This window comes from Ailuropoda melanoleuca, chromosome 4 (assembly GCF_002007445.2).
Source record: "Ailuropoda melanoleuca isolate Jingjing chromosome 4, ASM200744v2, whole genome shotgun sequence".
Lineage (NCBI taxonomy): Eukaryota > Metazoa > Chordata > Mammalia > Carnivora > Ursidae > Ailuropoda > Ailuropoda melanoleuca.
The window spans coordinates 128823725-128848544 of record NC_048221.1 but is presented as its reverse complement, the minus strand read 5'-3'; the positions used below and the strand labels follow the sequence as shown (position 1 = coordinate 128848544).

General features: G+C 39.7%; 1 protein-coding gene across 13 annotated transcripts in view; it reads right to left on the bottom strand.

The window, feature by feature from the left end:
• Positions 1-24820, bottom strand: part of LDAH (lipid droplet associated hydrolase) — a 108886-nt gene that overhangs the window by 8262 nt on the left and 75804 nt on the right. For 6 of the 13 annotated variants that reach the window (XR_004625076.1, XR_004625074.1, XM_034659853.1 and 3 more), the window contains one exon: positions 9111-9193. Coding sequence is in view for 6 of the 13 variants with exons in the window: in XM_034659853.1 (XP_034515744.1) it covers positions 9111-9193 (83 nt within the window). In the remaining 7 variants the exon portion in view is untranslated. Of the gene's footprint in view, positions 1-212; positions 315-9085; positions 9194-18924; positions 22036-22869; positions 23014-24820 lie in introns of those variants that run through there. The other 7 variants (XR_004625075.1, XM_034659855.1, XR_004625071.1 and 4 more) reach the window with 6 other exon arrangements.

Sequence of the window (24820 nt, the reverse complement as noted above, 5' to 3'; positions counted from 1 at the left end):
AATCATTTAAAAAATTTTTTTAAAAATAAAATGAAAAAAAAATCATAGTTAAAAAAATCATTAAAAAGTAAAAAAAAAGGCAGTTTTTCATAGTCTCAGAATGTTATTTATTTAATTTATTTAATTTCTGTATTAATTCATTTATTCACTTACTCATTTTGTTAACCCTACAGATGAGCAGAATTTGAGAAGCTCCTTAGAACATAACTCACCATGTCACCAAGTTTGGTATAAACTAGTTCTTGGCAGTTAAACAAATTGATCTCTCTCTTCCAGTGGTCTTCGGGCAATCTGGTTCATGATAGAGTATAGACCTGAGAAGAGGGGTAAATGGTGTTTCAGGGCCAAGATACTCAGAGTGAAAGGGCTTCTCAGAAAGCCTTCATGTTTCATTACGGTCAAATAATGTGTGAAACTGCTCAAGCCCGTTATGCAGTTACAGGGGGAGAGCAGTGCAGTGGGTGCACTGTTGAGAGCTTGGGTCCTGAGCCATACCTGCCTCAACTGGAATCTTGGTTCTTCCATCTATTACTGCTGTTACCTTGGGCCAATTTCTTAGCCTCTCTGTGCCTGTCTCCTTCTCTGTAAAGTGTGGGGTGGTAAGGATTAGAAAACAAGTGTATCAAGTACTTGACATATAGTAAGCACTCTAAAGGGCAGTGGCTATTCTACTGGTGATGACAATGAAGACAAAGGGATCTCTTGTGGGGGCAACATCTGTCTAGGTTCTTCCCTACAGGGGGAGTTATGCTCAGGTCAGAGGAAAAAGCAACCACATGACCTTAAATTAATTTTTAAGAGAATATATTTTCTTCTGATAAGCTGCTTTTGATATGTCAGGCTCAGAAAATATATAAGTATTATACACTCTCTTTCCATTTTTTAAAAAAAGATTTATTTTTGGGGGGGAGGAGGGGCAAAGGGGGAGAGAGAGAATCTCAAACAGCCTCCCTGCCAGGTGTGGAACCCGACACGGGGCGCAATCCCATGATCTCAAGATCATGACTTAAGCTGAAATCAAGAGTCAGTTGCTTTAACCGACTGAGCCACCCAGGCGCCCCTATATACTCTCTTTAAGCCTAAAGTAAAGCATTTTATTATATAATTATCATATACCGAACACACACTCTCTACAAACACACACACACACACACACACATGCTGTATTCCCCTGAAAAGATCATGGGGAAAGACATTGGCTGGAAGACCCAAGATCAGTCATCAACCAAACACACAGGGGAGCACAGCCCGTCTTCAAGTCACCACTCCTGCTCGGCTCCTGGAGGTGACTCTCACCACTTCCGCTTATTAATGAGACCTGGAGCCTACAGTGCAGTGCCACCTGGGTAAGCGTGGTCGTGTATCTTCCAAAATGAAGGACGGCACCGGCATTCGGAGACCGCAACTTCCCCTCCTGGTAGGGTTCACAGGGGGAGCCCCTGGGCTCTTGCAGCAGCAGAGATAAGGTCCTGCTCTCCTGGGCTGCACAGGGATTCCCCTGTTAGCAGAGCTGGGCGCTGAGCGAACAAGCTTCCCAGTACGTGTGCAAGCTGACTTCTTTAGGAAGAGTGCTGAGTGGCCACACTGCGCGGCAGGGGAAGCCGCTGCACTGCGACAGTGAGCACAGGGCAATGGTGTAGAAGCTTGGGGGCGGGGGCTTTCTCCCCCTTTCCTCTCCTTCTCGGAAATAACTGCCACCTGACAGGTTTGGGTTTGTTCTTTGTCTTTGTTTTGTGATCACAGAAGACAAAGATCAGATATGAAGCAGCCAGCTGCCCTCCCAGGGGTCAAATTAGTACCACACATCTGGGTACCTCCCACCTAGATCGCCCTGTCCTGCCTTTACTTCCCTGTTCGCAGCCCCTCTCCCCCCAGCCTTCCCAGGCTCAGGGCACTAACCCTCCTCCATGAGGTCCACTCCTGCGGAGAACTCAGGGCAGGCTGCTGCTTTCCCTCCGGGGCAGTCAGACCCTGAACCCTCAGAGGAGGCCTATTCTGTAACATAAGCCTCTCTCTACTTTACCATTGTTTAAAAATCGTGTTCCTCTTGGGAACAGAGGGACAGCAGTCACACAGCTTCACTGCAGTCTTTAGGAGCAACCGTTTTTAGGAACTTGAAGAACTACTAAAGAAAGGGCATAATTTAGGGTATTCATATTCTAATTTACCTTGTTTCCTTTCTTCCTTTTCTCCAGAAATGGCTCAGTTAGCATTCTTGAGAACGTGAGAATTAAAATCCCCAAAGATGAAGGAACGTGGCCGAGGATGGAGGTGACAACACAATCCTCTATGACCACTGAGCCCTCTCCCCTCTGCAGGCACCTTGGAGGGCAGTGGGAAACGAGGCACCACAGGAGGAGGAGGAAGCTGGTGGGGTACTGACTGGACCCCTCTTCAGTGGCTGGAACAACTGCGCCTCAACAGGCCTGCAAAGTGAGACTCTCACCTTTCTGTGTGACTCACGTGTCAAGAGCCAAACACTCCGGCTCCCAAATGGAAGGCACTGGACCAGCTAGTGACTAGCTTTGCCTCTTTCTCACCCGGGACTAGAGTAAGAAGCTGACCCGAGGCGTCAATTTTCTTCTGGTGAGGCTACAGAGTATGAGGCATCGGGAACAAATTTATCCTCGTGTTTCGGTTTCTCCCCGGTCATAGGCCTCAGGAAACTGGCAGACGTGCTGAAGGGTCTTGCTGAACTAACTTAGAGAAACGGCCAAGTCCAATTGGCCCAAGTCTTGGTAAAGATGAAGTAGTCCTGTGCTTTCCTTTCACCACTGTTTGTTCCTGTACAACATCCCCTTAGGCATCTCAAGGGGAGCAGCGGCTGTGATCTAGAATGGGGTTGGGGCATTCCAGGGTCCCTTGGCTATATATTTAATATCACCAAAATCTTTCACTGCAGAATGAAAATATCTGGGAAGGAGTGTGTGGGGGGAGAAGTTAAGCAAACAGTCTTTTTAAAGAACTCAGAGGCATATCTAGGATAACTAACTTTATAATAATAATAATAATAATAATAAACTTCTATTGAATGCTTAGTACATGCCAGATACTCTTGAAAGGTCTTTATATCAATTATAGCATTATATTTTTGGAAAAAATGTATGATACTAGATACTATTATTAAACTGTTTTATTGATGAGAAAAGGAGGCACAGTGAGGTCATGTAACTTAATCAAGGTTCCATAGGTAAGCGAGTGGTAGAGCCGGGGTTTGAACCTCAGGCTGTGACTCAGAAGACTGCTCCCCAGCACACCCCAACTCTTTTCAATCACGCCCACTTTGGAACTCAGGGTATGCTACCACAAGTGCCTAAGATGAAGCTCTCAAGGTCAAAATGATTGAGATAAAAACAAACCTACGTATTTCCAGGATGATTATGACATTCTGAATAGGTTTCAAATGAAACAGGCAGAACTAACACAATCAGTTTCAGACCGAGGCGTGGCGGAAGGCAGTCCTGGTTAGCTGGTCCAGGCAGCACTTCCTATGCTCCGCTAAGCAAGACGTGTGCATGTCCGAAGGATTTGCATGCCCGAATCTGCAAACAACTGCACAAGGCTTGTTCCCAAAGGCAACATGCACCTCTGGGCTCGGGTGGGCCAAGAAAGAGCCATAGCAGAGGGGTCCCTGTTCCTGAGGACACTTTGCCCCTTTCCCCAACCACCGGCCAGCCTGGCCTGGCCCTCCAGGGCAGCACCACTTTGCAGGCGGCCCCTCCCCGGCTGCCCGCCTTTGTCACAAAGCTGCACCTCGTGTGCTCTCGCTGAACGATCTGAGCCCCCCCGCGGACTGACAGTGCTGTTCAGATTCGGCCTGGCAGTAGCGCACACCAGCTGTTTCCATACGCCGAGGCCAGAGATGGTCACGGCAGTTTAGAATTTCCCTCCTAAGTGAGTTTTAAATGAAAACTTCAAGTTTCTTAACCAAACACGAATTCACTTTTCTGCGAATGAGACATATGTTCCCTTATCGTTTAGAACAATGACAGAACAAGGGAATGCTGACCTATTGGCCTCAGACACACCAGGTGCCTCACAGAGCAGAACATACCCCTGGGGTTCCCAAAGAACTGGGACTGGGGTGGCGAACAGATTCTCTCACTGGGGTTCATTCTATCCTGGTTCTCATCCCATCCCTCCCCTTTCATCCTGTCTTGTTCGTTAGCTCCTCTACTCCCCCCAGCCTTTGAAGCCGTGCTCCAAGGCTCAGTCGTTAGACGTCTTCTCTCCATATACTACTTCCTTTGTTACTGTTATCCAGGCTCATGGCTTCAAGTCTATCCTCATTAAATCCACATCGAAATCCCACCCTGACCACCATTCTAAGCTTCGCACCCGTATGTCCAGCTGCCCACCAGACATGTGTCCGCTTGGGGGTCCCACAGGTGTCTCAAACAAAGTACTCACAAGAACCACTTTCTCAACCACCTCCCACGACTTGCTGGCACTTCTCCCATATTCCTTATCTTGTTACCAACCTAAATACAGAGAAATAGTCTGAGACTCTTCCTTCTCCATTCTCTCATGTCCTATTAGTACAAGTGCTTCTGATTCTACTTCCTATATCTTCCCTATCCTACCTCCTCTCTGCCCCCATTCCACTGCCTCAGTCCTTGTAAAAGCCTTCTGAATGATCTTCCTACCTCGAATTTTCCTCTGCTCCAATATTTTCCATACATTCCATCCCCCCCAGTAATCCTTCTCATTTGTTAATCCAGCCACATTCTTAAAGCTGACTGATGTGAACTGGTCACTCTCAACTGGCTGGCTCTTCACGGACGGCACAGGCTCGGAGGGGTAACTGTCAGATAGTGGTCAGACATTTGTATACACCCTGATCATTACCCCTTCGCTTAAACCATTCACTAGCTCCCCAACACCTCAAAATAATCCTCGTCTTTTTAGTGTAGTATTTCATGGCTTCTTGTTCTCAGGCCAGTGGCCAAGACACACCACCATGCTGCCTGAACTTTCCTGGTGTCTCTAGAGTAGGGCTTTCTCACTGGGCCGTGGGTTCACGCGGATGCGGTGACAGTGGGGGAGTGGTAACGTCAACTTCCTTGGGAAAAAGATGATGTCTATATTTTTGTGAACCTCTAACAATAATTTAGTATTTGCTTCAATTATGAATATAGGCAAGAAACAATACTCATATGAGTAACACCTATATTTTGTTACCTATAAAATTATGGAAATTTTCAAATCACAGGAAACTTAATGAAGACAACTAAAAAGTTAATTATGCTCACTGCTACAAATATTAATTCTGACTGCTATGATATCTGATTATTTAATGTGTTAACAAAAAGTGCATATACTATATACCACAAATTTGTTTTTAAGTTATTGTGATAACTACAATATAATTGCGCTTTTTGGTAGTAATTTCACGTATTTATTTTACGCACTTAAAAGCATTATTCTGAGTAGGGATCCATACATGAGAGGGCCAAAGAGACCCATGGCACAAAAAGGACTTAGAATCGATACCCTGATGGCTTCCCCATCCATCATCTACTACACATTTATATTTTATTAACTCTGCAGGGATCATACATTGTTCTGAGTCTTCAGAGGTACCAAGACGAGAAAAACATGGTTCTTGACCTGTAGGTAGACAAGAGGGGCAAACTGACCACTTAAATACTGTGCAAAAATTGCAATATTAGAACTCTACAGGGAGCCAGGAAAGCTGAGGGAGGGACATCTACCCAAAACCAGGGGCTAGGGAAGGCCTCCTGGAGATGACAATGGAGCCAAGTTTTAAAGGACAGGTAGGATTCCATGGGGTGAAGACAGAATACGTCTATGATGCCACAGGTCATGATATACTCTTTTGGAAACAACTATGAGTCTGGGAAATTTGCTCCAAGAAAGGGAAATGACTTTATGTAGTACTGAAGCATTGCTAATAAATGCAACAGTCTGATACTGGATATAGAGTCTCCAGGCCTGGGAGGGAGGGAGGGAGGGAGGGAGGGAGGGAAGAAGGCAGGCAGTCAGCCCAGGAGATCCTTCCGAGTTAAAAAGGCCCATTTCCCTTAAGAAGATAAAAAGTTCTCTTCGCTTGGACAATGGAAATACAGTGGTAGAAAATCGGTATGTGGTACCAAAGCCTGCTGATTATGGCCTGACCGTTTTCTAGGGGCTCAGAAAGAATCCCAAAGCCATCCACATGATGTAGTAGAGAGACTATTTTTAGACAAACTTTCTTGTGGCTTCCTGACTAGATGGCACAAAGACACATTTTTCAGAACTGTTTTAAAATTTGTGGAATAATTGAGATACCTTAAAATACTTTTGCAACAAAATATGTGGCTCACAGTGTCTTCACACTGGACAGTCCTGGATAGATAGGAAGTTTTTGAATGCCTATGTTGGGGGCTGAAATGGGACAGTGTATCCTCAACTAGATGAACCATGTATCAGGACTGTTTGGAAGGCAAGGGGCAATGCCCACCACCTTCCTAAAACTACGTGCCCTTTCAAGTTTCCTTATTTTCTCAAGCCTACCGGGACGTATGTTGATTCAACTTTAACCAATATTAAATTACAGCATGTTTCCTCTTTTTTCATTACAGAAACAAAAAGTTGCAATAAACTTCCTGTCTCTCTGTACCTCGTTTCGCTTAGGAACTGGAACTGTATATTCTAGTGGAGAGATCAAACTGAGCCAGTACAAAGGATAATCAATTCATGGCAAGGTAGTTTTGCATCATTAAACTAAACAATGCCTTGCTTTCCCGAATTCCACAAGTACCTTTAGTGCCGTCTTAAAAAACAAAACAAAACTATTCCCTGTGGTGGAAAAGTTTATTCCTGTGACTCTGTTAATAATAACCTTGAAATGGCCTGCCATCTACCATTATACCCCCATATTTCTCTTATAAAAGTTTCAGTAAACTTACAGTCCTGACAGAGTTACCATACGCAGTCTTCGATCTGGGAATGATTACACTTGCATATGGATTTAACTTAGGACAGGAATAAGTTAGCACCTTCTTTTGACCTCTTTCTGAGCACAACATACAAACAGAATCCAGAAATGATGAGTATTTTACAGCAGCTGGCTTCCACAGGTGGTAAGACAGGCTTTGACACATGATGGGTCTAGTCATTCTGCAAGTGTGAATTTTGGAAGTGGGCATCTGCCAGTCTTATTATTTATTAACTGGGAACTGAGTTGTTTTTATGAACTTCTAGCCTTGAGAACTTAAATGCATTTTTGAAACAAATTCATTTATAATTTAGCTGAAAAATAAAATACTGTTTTTCTTGTATTTTACATCCTTCAATGACTGGAAACAGCTGAAAGCCCTGGAAAAAGTGTTTTTCTGAGGCCCCACCCTCCCCCATTCAGCTAGTGAGGGTTTCCGTCTGGCTTCAAAATGTCAATCTCTAGCCAAATGCTGTTTGAGAAAAAGATGACCACTACGGCCGTAAGTCAAACAGATTTTCCAAAGTCCTCTCTGGGTGAAGCTCCTATAGATCAATATTCTGAAAATTTATATTTTTTTAAAGAACATATGCATTTTTTACTCTAAGATAATTGTATCAGGAGGTTCTAGAAACATGAATTAGCACTGTAGCAAGTTGGAGTCAAATGTCTCAAAGTTTATGAAGACAGTCTAACCCCAGGGGGAGGGTATCTGAGCTTTGACCTGCAGACTGTAGGTTCCTGGGCCCTGACCAAGCTGGCCACTCAGTGGGGCTCACTGCAGGGGACCGTGCAGGTGTCCCGGTTCAGCGCTGACTGTAAAGCTCTAGATTAGCACAGCCCCCCAGAAATATGTAAGCACATACGTAATCTAAAATTTTCTAGTAACTACATTAAAAAGTATATAAGAATGGATGAAATTACTTTTAACAGTCTATTTTATTTAACCCAATAGTCTAACATATTATCATTTCAACATGTAATCAATATAAAAATACTAATGAAATATTTTATCTCTTATGGGTACTAATTTTCTGAAATCCAATGTGTCTGTTATACGTACAGCACATCCTTTCAGACTAGCCACAAAGAACCACACATAGCTGGTGGCTATCATGTTTAGACAGGGCAGCTCGATCCTACTCAGAATGGACAGCAGACAAATGATGCCATGGGAGTACCACAGCTGCCAATTCTAAGGTTCTTAGACATATTCTCAAACTTGGTACCCTCACAGTTTCAGAGACTGGTGCTTCCAAATGTGTTTGTGTAAGACTCTAACATTTGGGGGCACCTGGGTGGGTCAGTTGGTTGGGCGTCTGCTTTCGGCTCAGGTCACAATTCTGGGATCAAGCCCCGAGTTGGGATCCCTGCTCAGTGGGGAGTCTGCTTCTCCCTCTCCCTCTGCCCCTCTCCCTGCTCACGCTCTCTCTCTCTCTGAAATAAATAAATAAAATCTTAAAAAAAAAAAAAAGGACTCTAACATTTGGAGCAGTAACTCCCAAATGCTAAATATTTCAATCTTTGCCTTTCTGCACCTGCTTGTATAGAAATCTGGTCTTGGTGTTAGAGCTGAACATTCCTACTCTAATGCACTGGAGAATAAAGAAAGACAGGCTGAGTCAACAGGTCATAGTGATGTTAGCTGTTGTCCAGTGTTTTACTTTCATTTTGATATAACTCATTTATTCTATAAATATTACTGAGATCTCCTCAGTATAAGGCCCTCGAGAGAAGTGCTGATTCTAGAAACAAACCTAACAAAAACAGGGGGCAAACTATATTTAAGATGAAATCATTAAAAATACCCAAATGATTCATAGGAAGGTAGGAAAAAAGCAAAAATGAAACAAAGAACATAGGAGACAAACATAAAACATATATCAAGATTACCATTTAAATCAAAACGCAGAGTGGGTAAGAAAGCAAGATTCAACTATTTGCTGCCTACAAGAAATGGACCTTACGTATATTTAATTGAAGTCTACAGTCAGCTTTACTTACTTCCTATGCAACTTTCAAGAACTGCCTTATTTGAACTAGAAGTAGAACTCCATATGAAATCTACAAACCCTTGAGGTCTTGCAGACTCTGAACTGATTCTAGCACGTCATGCTTGGTAAGTATTTCTGCCCATCTACTTACTTCCTTGCAGCACCAAAGCGATTACCTTAGGCAAGTACGTCTTTATGGTGTCGTTGTCTCTCTTCACCACCTTCATCATTTCTTGGCCCCCAAGGTAGGCAGCATTAGCTACATTTAAAAAGAGTCGAACACTTAGAATACACAGAACAAACACACGTCAAATTAATTGGATTTAATTCCCATTCCCCCTTTTCCTTTCAGCAAGCACTGTCTGATGTGAGGGGTCACTGAGGCCAAGAGAGGTATGTTCGCCTCACCTGCCTTTCTCAACAGCGACACACAGCAGTGACGGGACAGCCTAACGTCAGATAGCACAGTGGATGCTGTGCAGGGCAACTGATCAACGTGTTTTTGTGGATTAAGGATTAAAAGCACAGACTTTTACAGATAAATCATGTATAGGAGGGAAACTGCATGCAGTTACTAATGTGAAACTTTCCTGACCTTTTATTATTTTTTTTAAAGTTACAACTAAAATGAATGTTTATTTTAAAATTTTTAAAGGCTTCCTAAGAATTTTTAATGAGGGTTAGTCCCATTGTACTGACTGCATAACAAGCAAAGTTGACCCTCTCCCTTTCAAGATGTCACATACCTAAGAAAGAGGAAGAGAACCAGAGACAACGTGAATTTATGTGGCTTTCTTATACTGGTCTACAAATTTTCATTAAATGCTGTGTGCCTTGGGTTCTATTTTGATTGGTATTATTGTCACGTTGCTTTCTTTTTTGTCATCATCTGCCTGCTGTATTTGTCCTTTTCTTTATTTTCAATCTTTTCTCATTTTGTTTTAAGTATGTTTCTTGAAATCATACGTAGACCTCTTTAAAAATGTAATCTGAAAATATCTCTTAAATAAAGGACTTAACATAGTCACATATATTAATATAAGACATATCTGGTCTGGCTCCAGTCATCCTGTTTTGCGTATGTTTTGCCTTCTTTTGATTTCCAACTCTCCTTTCCACCCCCTTTAGCGTGAATGATGTTTTCTTCTCCTATTTATTTATTTTAAAGTTCATTTATCTTTTTAGTAATCTCTACACCCAACATGGGGCTCGAACTCACAACCCCAAGATCAAGAGTCTCATGCTCTTCTGACTGAGCCAGCCACGTGCCCTTTTACTATCTCTTAAAAATTTCTCTTCACTAAATAGTCTGAAAGCACAAATTCTATTTTTATTCACCGAGTGGTTAGCTGTACCTAAAATTTTGGAAAACTTACATTTTTTCTATTGCTGTCTGGAATTAATCAGTGTCTATAATCTCTCCATCCAAACTCGGTGGCCCCTGGCATCCCTGCACTTTCCTCATGCCTTCCTTCTACCCTGTCTCCTCCTGGGAATAAACTCTTATTCCAAAGGCAGTTTTCCACGCCTGTCACTTTACCACAGCTGATTCAAACAAATTCTGGGCACACTGTAAAACAAGGAGGCAGAGCTGGTATTCTGGGGAGGTCAGTGCTGTGGTTTTGTAGGGCAGAGTAGTGGAGGGGAGAGAGCTGCTGAAAGAGGGGGTGGGGAGGAAGCTCCAGAGATCAGCAGAGGGTTCCTCTTCAGCTGCAGCTAAGTACTAACTGGCACTATCATGTGGGACACCACCAGAAGCCGAGGAAAGAACCACTGGAAAGGACTTAGAGGGAACAAAGCCCAAACTGGGAGTAGTTACCGTTCCTACTGGCCTAAAGGGAAAAAAAATCTCGTAATTCATGGTGTATCAACTATAGAACTTGGAAAGGTTTTGCCTTGGTAATGGGGTAAAATTAGTCCTAAAATAAATGCTGTCTTGCAACCAACTAACAAAGCTTAAAAGCAAGAAAAGAAAGTATCAAACTACTTCCAAGTAACATAACTGTCCCATAACAAAGCTCAAGAACATCTATATAAATACAAAAATATTCAGCATCCAAAAAGGTAAAATTAACTATGGAAAGCATCCCGTAAACAGTTATCAAGCATGCAAGGCAGGAAAATACAACCCAAAATAAGGGAAAAAGTTCATTAAAACTGACTGCAAAATGACAAAGATAATACAATTGGTAAACATTCAAGTAATGGTGCTGGGAAAACTGGATACACACACACAAAAGAATGAGTTGGACCACTACCTCATGCTATATGCAAAAATTAATTAACAACGGATCATAGTCCTAAATTTAACAATCAAATCTATCTATAAAACTCTTAGAAGGAAACATAAGAATAAATCTTTGTGATCTCAGATTAGCCAATAGGTTCTTTCTTTTTTTAAATTTTTTATTATGTTATGTTAGTTACCATATGGTACATCATTAGTTTTTGATGTAGTGTTCCGTGACACATTGTTTATATATAACACCCAGTGCTCCATGCAATATGTGCCCTCCTTACTACCCATCACCTGCCTATCCCATTCCCCCACCCCCTCCCCTCTGAAGCCCTCAGTTTGTTTCCCAGAGTCCATAGTCTCTCGCCGTTCATTCCCCCTCTGTTTACCCCCCCTTCATTCTTCCCTTCCTTCTCCTACTGATGTCCCTGCTATTCCTCATGTTCCACAAATGAGTGAAACCATATGATAATTGTCTTTCTCTGCTCGACTTATTTCACGTAGCATGATCTCCTCTAGTCCCATCCATGTTGCTGCAAATGTTGGGTAATCGTCCTTCTGATGGCTGAGTAATATTCCATTGTATATATGGACCACATCTTTATCCATTCGTCTGTTGAAGGGCATCTCGGCTCCTTCCATAATTTAGCTATTGTGGACAATGCTGCTATGAACATTGGGGTGCATATCGCCTTTCTCTTCAGTATGTAGGTCTGTATCTTTGGGGTAAATACCCAGTAGTGCAATTGTTGGGTCATAGGATAGCTCTATTTTTAACTTTTTGATGGACCTCCACACTGTTTTCCAAAGTTAGCCAATAGGTTCTAAGACACAACACGAAAAGCACAAGTGAGAAAAGGAAAAATAAAATGATTTTCATAAAAATTACCATTGTTCGCACTTTAAAGGACACCATCAACAAAGTGAAAAGACAACCCCCAGAATGAAAAAAAAATTGCATATCCAATAGGGATGTAGTATCCAGAATATATAAAGAACTGTTAAAACTCAATAAAAAGACAAAAACTTGATTAAAAATGGGCAAAAGGGAGTGCCTAGTGGCACAGTGGGTTAAGTGTCCAACTCTTAGTTTTGGCTCAGGTTGTGATCTCAGAGTCAGGAGCTCCAGCCCTGCATCGGGCTTCACATGCTCAGCTCAGAGTGTGCTTGAGTGTGCTTGAGTTTTTCTCTCTCCCTCTTCCTCTGCTCCTCACCTCCATGCTCGCATGCACTCTCTTTCTTTCTCTCTCTGAAATAAATAAATAAACCTTTAAAAACATAAAAATGCAAGTTGGTACAGCCACTTTGGAAAACAGTGTGGAGGTCCCTTAAAAAGTTAAAAGTTGAGCTACCCTATGATCTAGCCATTGCACTACTGGGTATTTACCCCAAAGATACAGAAGTAGTGAAGAGAAGGGCCTTATGCACCCCAATGTTTATAGCAGCATTGTCCACAATAGCTAAATTGTGGAAGGCACTGAGATGCCCTTCAACAGATGACTGGATTAAGAAGATGTGGTCCATATATACAATGGAATATTACTCAGCCATCAAAAAGAACGATTGCTCAACATTTGCTGCAATATGGATGGGACTGGAGGAGATAATGCTAAGTGAAATAAGTCAAGCAGAGAAAGACAATTCTCGTATGGTTTTACTCATTTATGGAACATAAGAAGTAGGAAGATCGGTAGGAGAAGAAAGGGAGGAAGAAAGGGGGGTGTAAACAGAAGGGGGAATGAACCATGAGAGACTATGGACTCTGGGAAACAAACTGAGGGCTTTAGAGGGGAGGGGGGTGGGGGAATGGGATAGGCCGGTGATGGGTATTAAGGAGGGCATTATTGCATGGTGCACTGGGTGTTATATGCAGGTAATGAATCATGGAACTTTACATCAAAAACTAGGGATGTACTGTATGGTGACTAACATAATATAATAAAAAATTATTATAAAAAATAAAAACATAAAAATAAAAATGGGCAAAGGATTTGAAAGGGCCTTACTATAAAGAAGTACAGATGGCCAATAAGTGTGTGAAAAGATGCTCAACACCATTAGTCATCAAAGAAATGCAATCAAAACTACAATGTCATAGCACACCACACCTAACAGGATGGCTACAAGAAAAAAGACAAACAAAAGCCAGTGTTGACAGGGATGCAGAGAAATTAAAGCCCTCATACGGTGTGGGTGGCATTGTAAATTGGTACAGGCACTTTGGAAAACAGTTTGACAGTCGCTCAAAAAGTTAAATGTAGAATTACTGCATATATCTGGCAATTCCATTTGTAGGCACAAACCCAAGAGAACTGAAAAGAGAGGTCCACACAAAACTTTATGTGAATGTGTACAGCAGCATTGTCCATGATAATCACAAAGTAGAAACAATCTGTATGGTCATCAACTGATGAATGGAAAACCAAAATATGATATAGTCATATGATGAATATTACTGAGCAACAATGAAGTACTGATACATGGTACAGTATGAATGAACCCTGGACACATCATGCCAAATGAAAGAAGCAAGTCACAAAGGGCCACCTACTGTATAATTCCTTTTATGTTAAATGTCCATTATAGGCAAATACATTGAGAGAGAAAGTAGATTAGTGGTTGTCAGGGACTGAGGGAAGGTGGAAATGGGGAGTGATGGGCATGGGGTTTTTCTTTGAGGTGATGAAAATATTCTAAAGTCAGATAGTTGTCATGGTTGCACTACTCTGAGAATATACTAAAAGCAACCACTGAAGAGTGAGTTTTGTGGCATTTTAATTATATCAAAATTAGCCTATTTTTTAAAAAAATTGGTATTAACAGATACTGAACGTTTTAGAATGTATTCCATATATTTGAGAAGTGAGAAATACTGAACATGTTAAACAGAATTATGGAAGATATAAGACTCATATCAAACTTCTAGAGATGAAAAATACATTGGATGGGATAACAGAAGAGTAGACATCATGAAAGAAAAATTAGTGAATTGAAGACATAACAATAGAAACTATCCAAAAGGAAACACAGAGAGAAAGAAACTAGGGTGGGGGTGAGGAGAACAGAACCTCAGTGAGCCACAAATGAACTTCAAAGTGGTGTCATATGTCATATACCACGTAATTGGAGTCTCTGAAGGAGGGAGGTACAGAAAAAAAATCTGAAAAAATATTAAAATATTACAACCAGAAACCCACAAATCCAAGAAGCTCAAAGAATCCCGAAGCACAAGAGTCACGAAGAAAACTATACCAAAGTACATTATGAATTGCTTCAAACTAGTGATAAAGAGAAAGTCTTATAAGTAGACAGAGAAAAGTGATATACAGCTGATACTTTACAACGTGGGTTTGAAGTGTGTGGGTCCACTTATACATGGATTCTTTTTGATAAATATGGTATAGTACTGTAAATGTATTTTCTCTTCCTTATGATTTTCTTAACAATGCTTTCTTTTCTCTAGCTTACTTTATTGTAATAGTACAGTATATAAAAAATGCAACATACACAGTATGTGTTAATTGACTATGTTATTGGTAAGGCTTCTGATCAACAGTAGGCTATTAATAGTTAAATTTTTAGGGAGTCAAAAGTTATACACAGATTTTTGAATGCATGGGGGGGCTGGCACCCCTATCCCTCGCATTATTCAAGGGTCAACTGTATCCATACAGAGGAAACAAGACTTAACATGACAGCAGATTTCTTCTTTTTTTTTTTTTTTTTAATTTTTTTTTTTTTTTTTGTGTTAATCCCCCTAAAGANCAGTTTGCCTCTCACAGTCCATAGTCTCTCATGTTTCATTCCCCCCTCTGATTACCCCCCTTTTCTTTATCCCTTTCTTCCCCTACCGATCCTCCTAGTTCTTATGTTCCATAGATGAGAGAAATCATATGATAATTGTCTTTCTCTGACAGCAGATTTCTTCTTGAAATGATGTAACTAGGAGACAATGGAGGAACATTTCTAAAGTAATGAAAGGGGAAAAAAAACCTTGCCAATCTAGAATTCTATAGTCAGTGAAAACAGCTTTCAAAAATGGAGACAAAATACATTTCTAGACATACAAAAGCTGAAAGAATTAACTATCAGTAGAACTACAAGAAATGTTATGAGAAATATTTAAAGCAAAAAGATGATATCTGATGGAAATTGTGTCTACACAAAGAGATAAAGGACATCAGAAATAGTAATTATGTGGGTTAGTTTTAAATACATTTCTCTGTTATTTATATCTCTTTATAAGACAATTGACTGTTTAAAGTGAAAATAGGAATATATCAAAGAAGTAAAATATATGATAACAGTATCACAAATGGTAGGAGAGAGAAAGGGCTCACTGTTAAGTTTCTTATGGCATACTTCAAGTGGCATAATATCATTTCAAGACTGTAAAAGTTAAAGGTGTTCACTGTAAATCTTCAAGTGACCACTGACACAGCAAAACAAAGAATGACTAATAAGCCAACGAAGGAGATGAAATCATAAAAAATACCCAAGTGATTCATAGGAAAAAAGCAAAAATGAAACAAAGAACATAGGAGACTAATAGAAAATACATATCAAGATTACAGATTTAAGCCAGCCCAATTCATAACTACATTAAATATAAATTGTCTCAACATTTAAATCAAAAGGCAGAGTGGGTAAGAAAGCAAGATTCAACTATTTGCTGCCTACAAGAAATGGACCTTACATATAAAGACATAAATAGGCTAAAAGTTAAAAAACGGAAAAAGATATATCATGCTAACATTAGCCCAAAGAAAGGTGGAATGACTATATTAATATAAGAAAAACTGGATTTCAGAGCCAAGAATATTACCAGAGATAAACGGTCAATTCATCAGGAAGTTATAAAAGTCCGAAATGTTTATGCACCTAACATGTTTAAACTTCAAAATATGTGAAGTAAAAACTAATACAGAAATACAAAAAGAAACAGACAAATCCACAAATACAGTCAGAGATTTCAACACTCATCTCCTAATAATTGATAGAACAGTTAGAAAGAAAACCAGTAAGGATACAGAAAATGACACCATCCCTCAACTTGACCTAAGTGACATCTATAGAACAGTCTCCCCAATAAGAACAGAATATACACATTCTTTTCAAGTATCCACAGAGCATTTCCCAAGTTAAGCCACATCCTGGTCCATAAAACGTGTATCAATCCATTTAAACAACCAAAATCATACAAAATATGTTCTCTGGCCAAAATGGAACTAAATTAGAAATCAATAACAAAGATATCTGGAAAATTGCCAAATATATAGAAATGAAATAACCCATTTCAAAATAACCCCTGGGTCAAAGAAGAAATCTAAAGGGAAATAAAAGAGTATTGTGAAGTGAATAAAAATAAAAACACATCATATCCAAATTTGTGGGACATGACCACAGCAGTATTCAGAGAGCAATTTATAAAGCACTAAAAGCCTATTTTAGAAATGGAAAAAGATCTCAAATGAATGACCTCAGTTCCACTGTAGGAAACTAGAAATTTAACTCCAAAGTAGGTAGAATAAAGTAAATAATATTCATAGCAGAAATTAATGAAACAGAAGGCAGAAAAACAATTGAGAAAATAAATAAAACCAAGAACAAGTTCAGTAAAATTTGATAAGCCTTGAACCAGACTGATCAGGAAAAAAAAAAAAAAAAAAACACATGAGAAGACATGAGACATAAAGCATTATCGATATCAGGAAAGAGAAGTGACACCCTATAGATCTTACAGATGCCAAAGGGATAATCAGGTAATCTTGTAAACAACTGTTTGCCAAGAAATTCAACAACTGAGATAAAAGGAACAAAATCACAAATTTTAAGCTTACTTGAAAACAGATAATCTGAAAAGTCTTTTATCTATTAAAGAATTTAAATTTGTAATTTAAAGCCTTTTCACAAAGAAAACTCCAGGGTAAGAGGACTTCATTGGTCCACTGTCTCAAACATTTAGGAAGAAATAATATTGATTTTATATAAACTCTTCCAGAAATGACTACACACATATGGATATTGGATTTTTGACAGACAGAGGTAGCATTTAAGAGCAGGAGAAAATAGTGGTCTGTGGTAGGCAGAAGTCTAAGCTGACACAAATAATCCTTGCCCTTCTACAGACTCCTTCCTTTTGAGTGTGGGTGGCACCTGGGAATCTGATGACATCTTATCCCCATGACTAGATTATGTTATACAGCAGAAATGACTTTAAGGGTGATTATTCTGGTGGGTCTAACCTAATCACACAAGGCCTTCAAAATCAGTTTTCCTCTGGCTGGTGGGAGAAGAGGAAGTCAGAGATTCAAACTGCTAAAAGGATTAGAAGCACCACTGCTGGTTTGAAGCTGGAGTTCACCAGGAAAGGAATGGAGAGTGACCTCTCTAGGAGCTGAGAGGACCCTTGGCTCACTGTGAGCAAGACAGTGGGGACTTCAGTTATAAAGTCACATAAACTGGACTCTGTCAACAACCCGAATGAGCTCAGAAGTGGATTTTTGGTTGTGCAGGGCCATAAGGGCAGTTTCTAAGAGCCAGGCAATGGTGATTCTTGAGCTGGGTGGGAGTTAAGTGGGAGTTTACTTTGGGATAATTCATGGAGGTAAAAGCATTCATGTTTTAATCACTTTTCTGTAGTGTTATTCCTGAATCAGAAACAACTTAAGGGGTGCCTGGGTGGCACAGCGGTTAAGCGTCTGCCTTCGGCTCAGGGCGTGATCCTGGCATTGTGGGATCGAGCCCCACATCAGGCTCCTCTGCTATGAGCCTGCTTCTTCCTCTCCCACTCCCCCTGCTTGTGTTCCCTCTCTCGCTGGCTGTCTCTATCTCTGTCGAATAAATAAGTAGATNACTCCCCCTGGCTTGTGTTCCCTCTCTCGCTGGCTGTCTCTATCTCTGTCGAATAAATAAAATCTTTAAAAAAAAAAAAAGAAACAACTTAAAAATTCAAATAACTTATAAGGAATTTTATATTTCTAAAAGTAAAATTTTTTTATCAGGGAATGTACCTCACCCTGTCTTTATTTCTATTCTTTTTTTTTTTCCCCTGATAATTTCTGATCTAAGAATACTTTTTTTTTTTTTTTAAAGAAAGTAACATACCAGTTTCCTTTCCAGTAATTGCTCCAAGGAAGCCATCTTTTTCATTCCTCAGAAATGCTTGTAACACAACACAGTGGTCAGAAATAATAATACCAAATGGACATGTAATTTCCTAAGGGGAAAACACATTTCTCTTGGCAATGACTGTCAACAGCATTCCTGGAAACCCAGCAGAATTCAGAGTTTCAAGCACCACAGTGAAGGAAATATCCAGAAGCAGGAGTAATGGAAACAAAAACATGAACATGAAGGAAAGAACATGATTTAGAAGAATGTGAATTGTTTACTTTTTTTTCTATTACAAATTTAAATACAGGTATAAAAAATTTCATCGAGGAGTCTAATATCCTATTTTATTTGCTACCGTATCTTCTGAAACCTGCTTAGTGTTCAAGTATCACTACAGGACTTCACCTCATAGGAGAGCAGCTAATGGAATGAAAGGAGTGGGGGCTGACATTGTAAGACCGGTAGGACCTTCATCTCACAGGTCAGATGGCATCACTAAGTTCTCCAAGTACCCGTAATCTACGACGGAAAACTGCCTTCTGCTGAACTCCATCGCCTATCTTGATGCTATTCTATCTTTCTGGAAAAATCCCAACTCATCTTCAAGTTCAAATTAATTTGTCTTCTCCCTTCCTTACCTAGGTAGAACTGATGTTTCCTTTATTGGCTCCACTCATGCTGGGCATCTGTTCTCATGACGGCCCTCACTGTGAGAGATGACAATTCTTCACATTTGTCACTCTGACCACGCTGGAAGTTAACTTAAAGGCAGGAGCTTTATTTCATTTGTTATTCTTTCCAGGGCTTAGCTGAGTCCTTGGTTCATGGCAGGTGTCAGTAAGGGTTGTTAAATGAAATGGGAAGGGACTGAGCTGGTGTTGGGTTATTTTGGGAGGGTTTGGGGGGGGGGCAGTGGTCAGGAAGAAACACCTGCTGCTTTCCTTGAAGTGGTGCACAAACTGATGTTACAGTGGAGGCCAGAACTGGAGGCAGAAGCACACGGACCCTGGCGAGCCGAGCTGGGAGGTACTGGTATAAAACTAGCACAAATCACTGCAGGTAAGAGGGACAGTCTAAGAGCTTCTGCTGAGACAGACCAAAAACGAGGTCTCATCAAGCACTGGTCTCAGCAGTGAGGGAAAATGCAGAGGGAAGTAAAACGACAGTGAGTGATACAATAGGAAATTTTGGGGGAGATGCACACATCGTTTTCTGAGGGAGAATGTGGGGACTGGAAGCCAAGTTGTCTTGCTGGTTTGGTGACAGGTAGTCTAGAGTCTCCTGTAAGGTTCCACAGTCGAATGTCCTTGTTTGTTTGATTTTGCCATTACACTGGTTATTATAACCATCCATTTAGTCTGCAAAGAAATCATCTTATCTCTGTGACAATGAATTCACTAAAGGGAAAAACAGAACTCAAGGTGTATGATTTTTTTAGAAAAAATAATATAACATTTTAGAGTAACAGATAATATATACATATAAATTTCTTTAGAAAAATATAGTAAAACTTCAATTGAATCATTTAATTCAAAATCAGGGATGCTATTCTAGTGCTGTATCCAATCACCTTTTGTCCTAAATCCTAATACTGACCACACACACACACACACACACACACACACACACAACTTTTCTGTCATGCTGCATTTTAGGCTAAATTTCCATGAATTATTAAAGCCGCAGTTGCCTTTTCACAATAGATTTTTCTAAGCTACACACATAAATGAGAGAATAGGTAACATAGGAGTCTGGTTTTGTCTTATTAAAAAAATTATTCTGAGACTGAGTTAAAAATATTTTGAGAAGAAATGTGTGCTTCTTTGGTAAAGCTATGTGACAGTTCATTGAAGAGTTCATTTCATATCACTGTACATATTTAAAACAGTTATTTCCATATAGATCAAGGAAAGGAAAGATAATGAAAAAATTTTTTTATAAGAATGTATGCAACAAAGTAACATAACCCACCAGGAATGCCCTTTGTCTCTGCACTATATTTTTCTAGTTAGGTAACTGAAAGGAATTAAACATCAATTTGACCTAACTAATGAAAAGACTCTAGAATATTTTTTTAAAATTAATTATCTTGACCTGTGATACTGCTAATATATATTTGCTTTTAGCTTTGATCAAGAAATCTAATTTAGCTGTCTCAGTGAAAAGCCTATTTCTTATGAAACAGAAGAAATATCTATTGTAAAGAAAATATGCAGTAGCAAACATTCCAGAATTAAAATTAAAGTAAAAAACCCCATATATTTTCTTTAAAAACACTTAAAACAATCTAATTACGCAAATTGATCTGATGAACACTGCGGTAAAGTTTATAGAGTATGCTAATTGAATTAGGGCTACTCTTTGAATGCTGGATAGGAAGTGATGTTTCATTCACTCAATCTGGTGAAGAAGGCTGATATGTAGAATCCCAGCCCACAGGAAGTGCCATCCTTGTCAAAAGGACAACAGCATTTGAAATACTTGAATATTTTGGTTCCTTGAATTTTTCAGACCTTACTACAACAAAAAAATATGTGTATAAACTAAAGGATACAGAAAATCAGTGTCTATCTAGATAGGGCAGGATTTATTATCCACTATTTGGACTAGCAAACTTCCTCCGTTTGTTTCTGTAAGATTTCTACTGAAGCACAGACATTACATAATGTGCAAACACTGCAAGGCCTCCTAGAAGTCAAGCTGGCATGTTAAAGGTCACTGTCTGGATGACAGGAAAGCAGAGAAACAGGTCTGCAGGGGATGTTACAGATGGCACAGACCATTCAGAATGATTTGGAGCCGGTCTTCCATTCCCTTGGTGGGCCCTCTCTTTTTGTAACCTAAAAATCATACTTCCAACTCAAGTGGGTTGGTCTGAATACTGATTACCTTCACCATTCATGGGATACAAGCTTGGCAGGAGTCCACTAATCATCTGCAAAAGCTGGGCTCTTAGGAGTATCGGTTGGTCTCTCTCAGCTGGGACTGTCTTCCTTTTATAGTAAGCAAGGTAATCAGAATCACCTAAGGGATAGCCAGGGCAAGTGTGGGCAAAGGCAGTTTCTGTGGTACTTGTTGCAAGAGGAGACAAGGGTGACATGTGATCCCAAGGGGACAGGTAGGAAGAGGCTAGCTAGGATGACTGAAATGCTTGGTTAAGGATCAGCCTAGGGTCACTACTAGGAGACTTAATTAAGACCCATGTAAACCATGAACCAAGAACTCCAAGAATAAAAGACAAGTAATCCTTGCCTGCTTTCCCTTTACCCAAGGTTACACAGACTGAATGCATAATGGGGGAAAAAAGAGACCCCTGAAGTACCGCTCACTTGAACATCAGAAGGCAGATCTAGAACAAAGAGAACAGAAAATCAGAGAGGGAAGGATGGCAGAAATAGGAGAGCTGTGCTCCAAGTTTGTTTGCACATAGGTTGTTTGGAACAGAGATGAAGCAAGGCAGCTGAGAGCTCAATCTAGTTTAGAGTCTAATTTGCACAAAGTATCACTCTACAGTGGTTGTGCAGAAAAGGAATCCCAGGGCTCCCCAAGCAGCAATGTGGTTGGAAGGCTCTGGTTGCCTTGAGCCAGGGAGGGTAGTGTATCATGTCTGAACTGTCTTGTTTCTTGATGCTTGCACCTGGGGCCTCTGGAAGATGCAGCAGGAGGTCAACTGCTATAGCTGGAAGGAAGATTCCTTTCTCTTATGTGCAGCTTAGGCAGCCCACTTCTCAAACAGGGTGCTGAGAACTCTGGTGTAGAAAAATCGGAAAACACCTTTATATAATTACCTCTTCTAGTTAAAAACATTGAACACTTGACTATATGTCATATGTGTTACACAGTCACTAAACGTATACAGAAAAATACACAAAACTTTCATATACCCCATGTCCTGGTTTGGGTTTAGAAAATATTTCTAAAGAGGTATAAGAAAAGGTGGCTGCCTGTCTAATGCCATCAGAAACTGATGTTTTGGGTGAAGTGTTCTATAAATGTCTATTAAATCCTATTGGTTGATACCGTGGTTGAATTCTTCTATATCCTTGCTAATTTTCTGTCTTGTTCTTGTTCAGAGAGGTGTGCTTAAGTATCCAACTATAATTGGGGATTTGTCCATTCCTTTCAGTTCTATTGGTTTTGGTTCATATATTTTGCAGCTCTCTTCTTTGGTGCACACACCTTTAGGATTGCTATCTTCTGTCTTCTTCGTAGACTGAACCTTTTATTATTATTATGCAATGTCCCTCTCTGTCCCTTGTAATTTTCTTTGCTCTGAAGTCTACTTTGTCTGATATTAATACAGTAATTCCTGGTTCCCTTTGATTAATGTTTACATGATGTATCTTTTCCCATTCTTTTACTTTCAATCTATCTGTATAATTATATTTGAACTGGGATGTCTGAAGACAGCATATACTTAGGTAATGTTTTTTAACCCATTCTGCCAATCTTTGTCTTTTAATTGGTATATTTTGATCATTTACATGTAATGTTAATTATTGGTATGCTAGAGTGTGTATGCCATTTTATTATTTGTTTTCTGTTTGTTCTATTTTTTTGTTTCTCTGTGTTCTTTCTCTTACCTTCCTACATGTTACTGAATATGCAGGGGTTTTGGTCCTTAGTAGGAAAAGCAGGGCAAGTACATCCATTCCATTCTCCTGGAAGCAGAATTCCTTGGAGGAAAATGGAATTCCCCAACTGGAAAATGCTTTTTATAATCCTCTCTATAGGGTAAAAAGAAAAATACCAAAAGAAAAAAACTGTAAAGGGAAATAAAATTATTTATTGAAGTATATGTGGAGTAATTTTATATATGTTTGCCACAATTTCAAGTGACTTCCATTTGGTCTCAAACAATTTCCAAAGGTATATTGGCCCTTAGGGATCATCTAGTCTAACTTTCGGTCTGATCAATGAACCAGAACCAGACAGGGGAAAAGTTTCTGACTTGCAGTCAATGCCTTTCTCACTTAGGCCACCTCCTTCTCTTCTATAATAGGAGTGAAGGATAAGGGGCTGGACCTGGTCTTTAAGTGGCCTCTCCAACTTTGGTCTTTGGTGATTTTTATAACTGTCCTTAGCCTTGCTTCCCTTCTTCCTATCTCATCTTCTTCCACTGCTATGCTAAGGCCGTAATAAAGAATGGGGGTTGAAGAGTATGGAACAGACAAAAATCTACAAATACAGAAAATATATTGAACTTTGTATTTGCAATGACTGCTTTTTGCCATGTATGTGGAAAAATACCGCATACAATCAATCTGTAGCTGTCAACAGGGCTGTGACTTGTTTCTGGATTCATTACGTACATGATAGTGTGGCACTCTTAACACAGGTGAGCATGGTAAGCTTTATTCAGGAGTTCTGCCTTTACGATCAACGGGGGCAAAAAGATGATGGTAGCAGCTATGGTAAAAGGAAGCTTTAGCATAGTAGTAGATTGCCAAAGTTTGAACACTACCCACTATTTGTATGACAATGCAAATCATGCAACTTCTCTCTACCCCTGTATCTTCACCCATAAAATGGCAACAGTAAAATACCCAAACCTGACTATTCTGAGGACTACAAGTAAAAGCTTAGAGTATTGCCATTAGCTGCTGCTGCAACTGTTGTTCTATCATTCACTGGAGGCTTACTATAAATAAAATATTATATAGACACTATGCATATATTATCATATTTAATCCTACAATAACCTTTTGAGGTACAGATTAAGAAAGGATTATTTTATTATGAAAATGATTTATAAATATTCAATAAATTAGTACTAATTAAAAAGGTAGATTATTTTTAAATGTAAAACCAAGGCTGAAGCCAAAAAGTAAAGTAGCAAATATTTCCTGGCACATTCAGAAAATATAATCAGCACAACACCCAGTGTTGTATTACCATGACTACTATTGATTTCTTTTATCACTTAAAACCCTCCAAAAATATTTAAAGAGGAAAATAAAAGCACTGCCTATTCACTCTACAGAAATATTGGGCCTGGTTTCCTTGGCTGGTTTCTCCTAAGTTCTCACACTGGACTAACAGGGTGCCCCCTGGATTCCTATAAAGATTCCATATACACTAAATACAGAATTTTCCCCACCATCTGACAGCTAGAGAGAATCAGAGGATAAGTTTTAAAATTAAAGCTCAATGAAAATTAAAATTAAACTCTCTATTTCTATTTTTATTTTATGTCTAGTTTTAAGCTTCTGGGGAAAAAAAAACAACAAATAATTCCTTGCTCAATATTCATCAACTGTCTGAGCTTATTCTCTTACTACTTTCTGATACAAGAATAAACATATACATTTTATTTTTTTCTATATTTTTAAATTTTTCTTTATTTCATTACATCAAGTGCCCTCCTTAATGCTCATCACCCAATTAGCCCATCCCCCACCCAACTCCCCTCCAGCAACCCTCAGTTTGTTCCCCATAGGTAAGTCTCTTACGGTATGCCTCCCTCTCTTTATCTTATTTTATTTTTCCTTCCCTTCTCCTATGTTCTTCAGTTTTGTTTCTTCAATTCCACGA